Here is a 10484-nt window from a genome sequence, read left to right on the forward strand (position 1 = left end):
TATATAGCGATAACTCAGGCGCTGAGATAACCGCCCTTCGCATCAGCAAAATCGCGCATGCGCAAAACGAGTCATTTTTGCTTCAGTCGCCCTCGCCGTGCTGGGTGTGAATATCGTACTGATGTATGCTCCGTTCAGTTTGGTACGCGCCTCTAGATCTCTGAAATCCCCTAGCCGCTTGAGAGGGCGTCTTGTCAGTGACCGGCGGCGTGTGACCTCGACTCGGACGGGATGCTCAACGAACAAGCCTCCCGCTGGACTCAGGCGGTTGGGGTGCAAGGCCGCACACGCGAGACAAAGTGTATCGGCAGTGGAGTGTGCAAATCGGCGCCTGTGCAGTGTGCATTTGGCAACCATTGGCAGTGGCATTGTAAACATCTGTGACGGCCCCCGTGACAGCCTGCCGTTGACCGAGGACGCCCAAAGCATCGCTGTCTTCAGGCTTCCAGGTAAGTTATACCTTTCAGCGCACGCACGATTGACACAAGAGGTGTTTCTATTAAGCAACTGCGCACCCATAAGCGTTGTGCGCGCCTGAAATCCTATTCTGGAGAATGATTTTATGCGCGATAAATTCGTCAACGTGCTCAAAGCTTATGAACTGCAATGCGGTCACAAGTGGCGGCTCATAGCCGGCTCTCAATGCTCAACGCCCACTCAACTTGGTGTTTCGCAAGAACAGAGTCATTCCGCCGTTCGACCAGGTTTCCTCAATCCCGCTGGCAGTGGCGTACGCGGGATCAAAAAAAAAAAGTGAAAAGTAATAACAAACAAAAATTTGGAAACGTAAAATTTGAAAAATATATCGTGATTAAGACACACTTCTCAAGGCATAGTAGCCGCCCCATAACCCTACGGTTGTTCTTGTTATCTTTGTGTTTAGGCAGTGGCATTGAAATCGCCTTGTCGTGATGGAAGCAGACGTCGCAGTCGCGTAGCCTCAATGCATTGCTTGTGACGGAAGATGGACGACAGTCATGTTAGAGTTCTGTAGCAACATACATCCACCTTCATCAGGGGCCAGTGCACCCTGTAAGCGTATTTCATGGGTGAAGATCGTACAAATGAAACATTGCGCAATATGCACATGCGACAATAACGTAAGCGTTCATCTGCTCAGACAAAAACAACACACAAACATAGACGCAATTACCCAACTTGTGCACTGAACTATGTAAAATGTAAGCAACAGGTAAGTGTCGCACTTAGCAAGTATCACTTTTATGAATAACAAGTATTAGTTATTAATGAGTTGTGTTAGCAGCGTTGCTTGGTATTTGATATGTGCTGCTTTATACTCAAAATACTCAAAAGAACACTCAAAATACTAAAAAAACAAATAAATCGGTTAAACTTCACGACGCAGACGCAAATAAGACCTCGACTAATTTACTTACGTGCCCAATTAAAGTTATATTTCGCTTTAAATTAGCTTTGCTGCAATGAGTTCCTTTGATTCAGCAACTTGATAAACAAATCTATACAGTTAGAAGACGAGCAGGCTTATATTTGTTGCGAATGCTCAGACAGGCTCATCAAAATTGATGATACATCGGCATTTGCACCAGCGGCCGCTGTTGGCTTCGCTTTGTGGCTAGTTCTTGCTGTAAGTTCGTTTCACCGCATGTTCCCTCAGGCACCAAGCGCGCAGCAAAATTGGCAAAAGCCAACACGACCTCTCGTAGGCAGTCTTCGCTGCAGAACACCCGCGCAGCGAAAATGGACACGTTAGGAAAAGTGTTTATCCGCAACCCTCCGCTACCGTGTGGATCGTAGTCCAGTTTGGCAAGATGGCAAGATCCTTTCATAGGTTGCTCCGAATGTGGACCACCCGGGCCCTCTGCTGAGTGTCCTCCGAATGAGCGACACACGTAGTTACTTTAAAACCACGCAGATGGCGGCGTCATCGTAGTCCGCCAGAATTTAAACACGCCTCACCGCCGCTGGGCTCCACTGCCCGAAGCTGTTGTTGTTGATTTTGTTGCCATTTTGCTTTTCAGAGTGCGCCATGACAGAAGATGGCCAGTTCTACACGCTGTAAACTATATTCATTTTCGAAACATGGAATCGGTGATGGCCCATTTCTAGTGGCCCCAGTTTTGTGAGACCGAATACCAATTTACAGCGGGTCGCGATAATTTTGGGGTGATGCCTAGGTGCTAGTTCTTTAGATGTCGCCAGTTATTTTACTTGGAGATTGCGTTTTTTTTTTTCGGGGGTGAGAGAGTACTGCAGGCCAATTTCGCGCTATATTTCGCGAATACAATATACTTCGGGAAGCCGGTTACAATGAATGTTTAAGTGGGTGGTAGCATCTTCCAAACCGGTGAAATCAAAGCGGCAGTAGAAGGCAGTAGCCGCTCATTTACGGTGGACTGTTTGTGTAACGGAGCGATTTACAAGGAGTGCAAAAAATTGGAAATGTAGCTCGGACGAAGAATTAAAAACAAATGTGCGTTGCGGATATACATAACGGCATTCTAATAGCTTTGTGTCATTATCCTTCCTATTTTGCCTCGTTACGAGTCCGACCCTCACGACACTGAACGGTTGAGAGACTGTACAGGAAAGGCAAATTCTAAACAAGCCTGGAGGCGTTGCTGTCATGTATGTGCGCTGATATAAAGCGGTGATCTGATTACGGCAACGTTTTTTTTTTCTTGCTCAAGAGAATTTTTTCTTGGCACAGGAAAAATTCCCAAGAAGGGGAACGTAAATGAAGGCAATCTACGAGACCATTTCTAGCCAAATGCACGTCATCCCTGCGGCATTCTGAAGGCGACTGATGCAAACACTTATCTCCTTGAATCTCATTCTCAGTTTTTTTTTGTTCGCCCCCTCTCACTGCCGTCCTCGTAATGTCCTACATTTGTCCCCATCACTGTGTTCATCCCCATTCGACGTAGTAAGCCTGCCGCCAGCACGATGGTCGTCACCAGTTCATATCTCTCTCTCTCTCTCTCTTTCTCTCTCTCTCTCTCTCTCTCTTTCTCTCTCTCTCTCTCTCTCTCTCTCTCTCTCTCTCTCTCTCTCTCTCTCTCTCTCTCTCTCTCTCTCTCTCTCTCTCTCTCTTTCTCAATTCAAAAAATAATTTCTCGCTGATTCTACCGTGCAGATGTAAGACATCCCCCCACGAACCTAGCAGAACAGTTTATTTGACAGCAAATATCAGCAGAAATCCCTTGTACTTTATAAACTTGCTCATAGACTTGCTATATATTGCAGCTAATTTATGAATTCCACCAGGGAGTCTTCAAGTTCTCGAAAATGTGCATGTTCAGGGTCGGTGAACCACTGCATAAAAATGTAGCTCTCCTTTGTTTACATCAATCCCGCACTCACGTCTTAGGGACTCCTAATATGCACGGCGCTGCTCAGGTCCCCTCGCTGCCGACAAGTAAAATTACCTTGCGCTAGACTGACGAATCATAGTGACATCTTTTTTCTTTTTGCGATAGAATTCCCGTTGGCGTAAAAACCTATTTACAGGTAGAGATGGGCACCCGTCTCTAGAAGGAAGGCAAGAAGGGAGCGGTGGTGGGGCTCCCAGAGCCACCGCAGAAGGTGGGGGGGTCTTCCAGGATGGAGGCCTGTGCCTCTCAGGTGTTGCTTTCTGGCTGAGTTTAGTGCAGGACACGCCCATATTAGGTGGTCCGCATCAGCTTGTGCAGCAGGAGCTGTGCAGAAGGGGCAGGTGTCATCAAACGGTGCACGGTAGCGTGGTGGCCACGCCCGGGTCACAGCAGGTGACAGCGCCACTCCAACGCGAAGCCTGAGCAGCAAAAGCTCTTCCCAGCGAGCAAGTCTACTGGGAAATGTCCGTTTCACACGGTGGGATGAGGGCACGTGCGGCGTGACGCAGATCTCTTCGGAGCCATAGGGAATGAAACGAGGTGGTAATTGCAGCGCCAGAAATATGTGCAACTAGAGTTGCTGGATATATACCAGTTGCGAAACTCCCCATAGGCCCCATGTATCAAAAGCCGGTGTTCAGTTGCACCCCCCCCCCCCCCCCCCTCGTTTCCTGCGCTCCGGCAAGCGCGGGGAAAGTTGACTAGCCTGTCGTCTGTGGGCAGAAAGTTGAAGTAGTACTCAAGTGCTTGCGGCTGCTGCTGTAAGTCATTACAAAAAAAAAACCTAAAAACGTAAGTAAATGTTGCCTAATTAATGTCTTCTCATTTAGAAATCAAGCTTTATTTTACAAAAATTGTTATGATTATGTAATAGTTTATCGAAGTTCAGTTTTTTCCCACTAGGGGCACGCCAGTACACTTTCCCCTCATCTTCAACGGAGCAGGGGCACCCGGATTCTGAAGCGAAGTTTCGCAACTAGTATATAATGTATTGAAGAACAATGTGAAAGAGCTGGTTAAGTTATGCCCATTGAGAAGTGGGTGCATCAGAATTTACTCACGGGCATAGAGATAATATACTGACTCTAGAGGGAAAGCGCGCCGCTGAGCCAATGCATTGGAACCGTACGACACACAGTGGCAGACATGATACAACGATTTGAAGGTTGCCAGCTGAGTTTTTGCTTACTAAAAACGGCGAAAGCGATGGGTTGTAATCTGGCAACGTGCTACTGTGGCGTTTCCGCGTCCGGCTAGCGAAGCATGCCGGGATTAATTGTAACATGGCGGACCGCTGGCCAGGCAGATTTTGTGTTGGCGGCGTCGACAGCATTGCGTAGTTTATCTCCTGTGGGTAGGTAACCGACGTGTTTTCGGTTTAGCGTACGTGTGACTTATATGTACTGAGACTATTTGAGCAAGATGTGGCAACGCTCACACAACACTTGCGCGCAAGCTCGAATGCGACTGATCGCATGCGCGAGGACGCCAAGGAGTCAGCTGATCCGTACTGGGCGCACAGAAAAATGAATCTCCGTATGATCTCCGTGCATTTTCGCGCTGTGCCGCTTTATTTGCCATTCTGTGACATTTTGCGAGTCGCTCAAGGCTTTTCAAACGAAGTGAAGTGAACTGTGGCTTTAGCTCAATGTAAAACCTTTATTGACACACACAAAAAAAACATCGCATGGGCCAACGCTGATATTGCCGGTGAGTCGCGGAGCTTGGAAGCACAGGAACGAAAGAGCGCGGTCGATCGCAGGCCAACGGAGTGGAAGAATGCATGCCAAGGGAGTATGCGAAATACAGTCCGCGGCGTGTCCCGTTTTCCTTTCTGTCTGTATTCGTCAAGTTCTAGCTGCTTTCCACCACTTCAAAGGGAAAGCTTGCGGGACTCAATGCGCAGTATTGAATGGGCAGTAATTTACCGCACATAGCGCGCGAGGAGAGAACACTGACTTATTGATTTATTGTGACTGATTAAAAAAGAAACCGCATTTCGTTACCTATTTTTTCGTTCTACCTTCACGAACGATTGCGCGAAAGTTCGAAGCACGAAGAGCTGTAAGAAGTTTTATGAATAAAACAACTGGAACCGAAGGATTATAAAAGCTCTTTTTATTTCTCTTCCAACGGGAACGATCGCTGGCTGCCACTCCGTAGCCTGTAGTGAACTTGCGGTAGTCAAGGTCGATCGGAATCGCTGTTCCGGCGTCAGTTGAGGGGCAATAGATAGGGTGCTTAACGTGGAGAAAGAATGACAGCCTCGCAAGCGCCCGGGGAGGCACTTGCTCAGCGCGGGCATCCGAGTTGTAAACTTGTATACGTTTTGCACGCACGCAGATCTGAGCCGGAGACTGCCCACACACACTGCGCAAGTCAGGCGCAAGGGCCTCGCCACTTCCTAGCACACTTAAAAAAAATCGAAACCAGAACTGAACTACGCACTTACTCTTTCTTCGCTAATTAGAGCTTAATTACACTAAAAGTTTTTTATAAAGCTAGTTTTAATTACTGAGGCAATTATTTGTAACTATTTTGCTTCAGTTCTTTGTTTTAGTTAAATAATTATGGCAAAAATTTTTAGAAGGCTGAATACAATTGATCTGGCAACCATGGGAATTGTATCATGTCAGCGCCCACGATTTGTACGGTCTCGGAGCTCGCTTTACCCCCCTGCTCACGGGATGTTTACGGATTGTTCTGGATTGGGTTGGGTTGACTTGATAAAGGACTTTTTGTCCGTGGGAATGCTGCTGGCCCCTTTGAAGCCGGTTCCGGTTTTGAGCCAGATTGCAACCCGCACACAAATTTGAAGGCTACCTTTAGCAAGAAAAGGTGCGGGTTAGGATCGTGCAAATACGGCATCTATCTATCTCTCTCTACAGCGGCGAATGGAGTTCACAACCCAGGAGGTACCCCAGGGGATTTAAAGATGCTGGAGCTCATTGTCATTACAAGATCTCGGCAGTTGTTGAGGAGAAGAAATTGGACAGGGCGGTCGGGCTTGGGGAAGAATTTTCCATTGCAGACGTCATCGTTGCCTCAAATCGGGTTTTAAGCTCATTGCATAAAAATTGCAGCCGAGAACACTATTTCGAAGCTTAATACTGAGCGTGTGCCGTTGTTTTATTAACCTACGCAGTGTAAAAGTCATTTTAAAGGAATTTTTCTGCAGACAAAGGAATTACTCTCTTCTGGCAAGTGGAGTTCAAACGCAGTCGCTTGAAAAGAAACCCTACCTAATTCGCGCCGCATGGCGCCAATTATTTATCACCATTTTCATTTATCCGCAATGTATGTTTGACCTATGAGACGGGGCGAGAAAGGTTAGGGGTTCTCGTTGTCCTTTCCGCCATTATTCCCAGAGCGTTGCATCTCTTTCTTCGAAATCTCTAACCGGTGATGGGAAAGAACAGAAAAGGGATGGGACAGCCAGATGGATATCACATATCCCCAGAGGAGTGACGAACCGAAGGTCATTAGCGCTATCCTTTATTTGTTGTTCACTTATGTTGGTCAAATTAAAGACAACGAAATAACAGTAGCAGAAAAAAATTCAAACAACCCCTCCTCTGGGCTACTCGATACCAACAGCACACACTCAAAGACGCGCACACACGTGTTCACATGTACTAACACTGTTCCCGTTTTTCGGGTATTGTCACAAAGCCGACTTTAATTTATTTCTAGTAATTAAGAGTTTAACTGTTAAGGCGCAAAACTAACAAATTTGTGCCCTCCGGTTCATATTTTGTGCGACGGATTATTCAATATCCCGTGTACGGAAGCACAGCACAGAGATCAGTATGAAAGGACAAACACACCTCCAAAATTGAGTACCTAGGGACAACTGAATGATATTTATTATCGGTTTCAGATTTAGCCGCAGACGATACACCCTCATTTAGCAGTGTTCCCGTAGAAAGTGCCCCAAGTTGCCCTGCAGTATACGCACACCCCGCTGGGGGCCCAATTATCAGACTCATTTGCGGTGAGCCCATCACACTACGTAAGGCGCCGGGGAGAGGGCGAAGAGGGGGGGGGGGTGTGGGGGGGGGGGCGTCAGCACCCAGCCCAAATCTTTCACTCGACCCCAGCCTTTGTATTGAAGCCAATTTGACTTCCTGCGTGCGCTTGAAAGGGAGCACCTCTCCGCGAGCACGACGTCGGCTGCATCCAGCCACTTCTGCTAAACCCACACCCACCGACTTTCTCTATTAACCCCATGCGTGTCGAGCTCACGTCCCCTGATTAGCCAGGCGATAACGAAATGAACGGAGATGGTGGAGGCGGTACACGACTACGCCTTTGTGCTCTCCAACTTTCGCCAGCGCCGTTAGAAGCTAGCGCACGTGCTAGCCCTAATGCAAGTGTGCGCATGCGTCGTGAAGGTCGTTAAGTGAGTCCTATAAGCTGCCTCTGTTCTTTCTCGTCTCACTCGCGCTGAAGAAGCAGCGAGCCGTTCTATACGGGGAGCGGGCAGCACATTTCGCAAAATCCCGCCCACCTCTCGAGTCCTTTTCTTCTGGGTTCAATTAGACAAGAGCGAGTGCTCACGCTCGAAGACTCATTTGAGTGGGGTTAACGACACGTTCGGTTTCTTCCGTACGCTGTGGTTTGGGTATGACGGTTTCGACACCGTCGAACGTTTTCAAAGCGGGCACGTGGAAACACAAAAGGCGGGGGGTGGACGCGGCTGATGACCTGGGCGAGGAGGACGGAGAAAGGCATCAATCAGTCGCCTCTTGGCGTCTACGCGTACGTCCCTCGCGCTTTTGGACGTGCAAGAAATCATTGCGCTCTTCCCAGGCCGGCACGGTCGAGAAGCAAGTTGAAGAAGTCATTTTTGAATGCAGCGTTTCACTGAACATTCTTTTAAACCGAAAGCTTTCTTAGTGCGACCGATGGCGTCGTGTAACAAAATTGATGCATTTCTCCGAAGACCGGTTGGTCGACCGAAAAACTCTGATAAGATATCTGGACACACGGTGCGTGCGTGAAACAGCGCTTTCATTGTGTTGAAACGGTTACTCGAAAATATCGACAAAAGGAATGGTTCTGGATAAGACAACGCACGCATCGATACTGGAGAAGGAGTGCCATATTACACTTTCATCTCATAAACCACGTATCAATATATATTTTGATCGTCCTTAGATTCGTCCACTTAGTGCGCGGAAAATAGTTTCATCGGTGGGTTCTTCGATTTGGGTCTTTGAAGGTTTGGCTAGTGATCGGACGCACTTTTAGCGGAAGTTTTAACGCAGTTTTAACGCAGTTTTGATGTGATAAAGCTTCCGCGTTTCTCTCAACATTCTTGCGCAAGGAATGGTAAAGTGTTTGATCTGAACAGCGCCTTATTCCTTCCTGACTATAAGAAACTGTGGGAATAACAGGACTCAAGAGGAACAAACACGTGAGCATTGTGAGAAATACCGTATTTACTCGCGTAATGATCGGAATTTTTTCTTTTTTTTTTTTTGCAAAAATATGATGCAAATTTACGGGTGCGTTCATTACGCGAGGAAAGTTGTTCGCGAAAAAAACGTTTCAGCGCAGAAAACGCAAGTTGCAGGTTAGAATTTTTACAACAGGTCTCATGAACATAATAAGCATAATAAGTAAAATTTATGGGAACTCCACTTATTACCGCCGGCCACGTTGCACAATGACGCAAAATGCAGTGTTTTCATAAATTACGGAGCGCGCGGAACGAGTTTGCTGCGAGGTGAGAACAGGTCGACCAGTAAGTAGCGGCTGCTGTCACAGTGTGGGAAATCAAGACACGGCTGCGACGGAGCAATCCGAGCGCGTTTTTTTTTTTATTTGTCTTGTGAGTACATTATGAGCATTTAGTGAGAGCGTCTTCCGCATTAGTAATGAACTCATGCTTGCCGATATCGCTAGTATCGGCAAGTCCGCGGCAATAACGCAGCCATGTGCGCTTTGAAAGAGGATGAAACTAAGGTAAGCACGACCATCGTCATATAGACTTGGCACGCATGCGACATATGGCTGCGGCAAGTTCAGGGTGCGATCATTGCGCGGGAAATAAAAAAAAAGTCTTGTTTTGACGACGAACTTCAGGGGTGCGAACACTACGCGAGTGCGATTATTATGCGAGCAAATACGGTACTCATGCTGTGTGTTTCCTCCATTTTCCCCTGTTATCCACGTGGTCTCCTCCTCCCAGTAATGACCCAATGTGTCCAAAGCCGTACCTTGATGTGGCTTATTCTTTGCATTCTTTTAGGTGCGGAGTACCTTAGGACCGCACAATGTCCGTCAGTGTCCGTGCGCATAGCATTTATAATCGCTAAAAAATCAGAGGAACCGGCATGATTCGAGCCTGTGTCTGGCAGACCAGACAGAGCTGGTGTCAGTCGTCTTACCCATTGGGCTACGACCGTTTTTTTTTTTTTTTTTATTGCCTGCTTTGACATTTGTACATCACACATCATGTCATGTAATGATCTGTCAACCCTACTTGGCTTTAAAACTTTCTAAGACACACTAAATCGTCAAGCACAGGCAACCACTCAGGGGGATCATCCTCAGCACGAAACACTTCCCGTATATACTGTACGCTTTCAATGAAATTTTCCCTGACAGGCGGGCATTTATATCCGCATTCCTCACCGCCATTCTCGTCCTCCATATACTATGAAGGCTGAGGAGCATGATCAAATCGTACGGCACACCGCCCTCATTTTTTTCAGGTAAGAACCGAATTCCACGCGGCGTTATGCATAAGTCTTTCTTTAACGTACGTTGGAGGACGTCCCAGTGGAACACTGGGTCCCAACAGTCGATGAAGACGTGATTAAGCCGGAAACTATTAATTATTGGGCTACGACCGTGAGTTAGTACACGAGAGTCAAACGGCTTACTACCTCGCCTGTAACGGCGCGGAGTACGTACCTTAGGACCTCCGAATGTCCGTCCGCGTCCATATCCGTGCGCACACCCCCACCAAGAGAAAATCAAGCGGAATTCTATTTGAGCCGTGCGTTGCAGTTTCATTTAGGGAACAATCAAGGTGCAACTCACGGCTCCAATCGAATGATGGTCGCGGCGCAAATCGGATGTCCCTCTGGGCGCAACTTGGATGTCATTTCGAGTTCCCGT

The 10484-nt window shown here is 47.5% G+C and overlaps 1 protein-coding gene across 2 annotated transcripts in view; it reads left to right on the forward strand.

Moving 5' to 3' along the window:
• The window catches only part of LOC144163206 (uncharacterized), a 294763-nt gene continuing 284279 nt past the window's right edge, over positions 1 to 10484 (forward strand). The window contains exon 1 of one of the 2 annotated variants that reach the window (XM_077694061.1): positions 1 to 449. In XM_077694061.1, coding sequence (XP_077550187.1) covers positions 122 to 449 — 328 coding nt within the window. In that variant the 5' untranslated portion in view covers positions 1 to 121. The remainder of the gene's footprint in view (positions 450 to 10484) is intronic. The other variant, XM_077694062.1, reaches the window with a different exon arrangement.

This window comes from Haemaphysalis longicornis, unplaced genomic scaffold, assembly GCF_048455015.1.
Source record: "Haemaphysalis longicornis isolate Haplotype H1 unplaced genomic scaffold, Haemaphysalis longicornis Haplotype H1 scaffold_12, whole genome shotgun sequence".
Lineage (NCBI taxonomy): Eukaryota > Metazoa > Arthropoda > Arachnida > Ixodida > Ixodidae > Haemaphysalis > Haemaphysalis longicornis.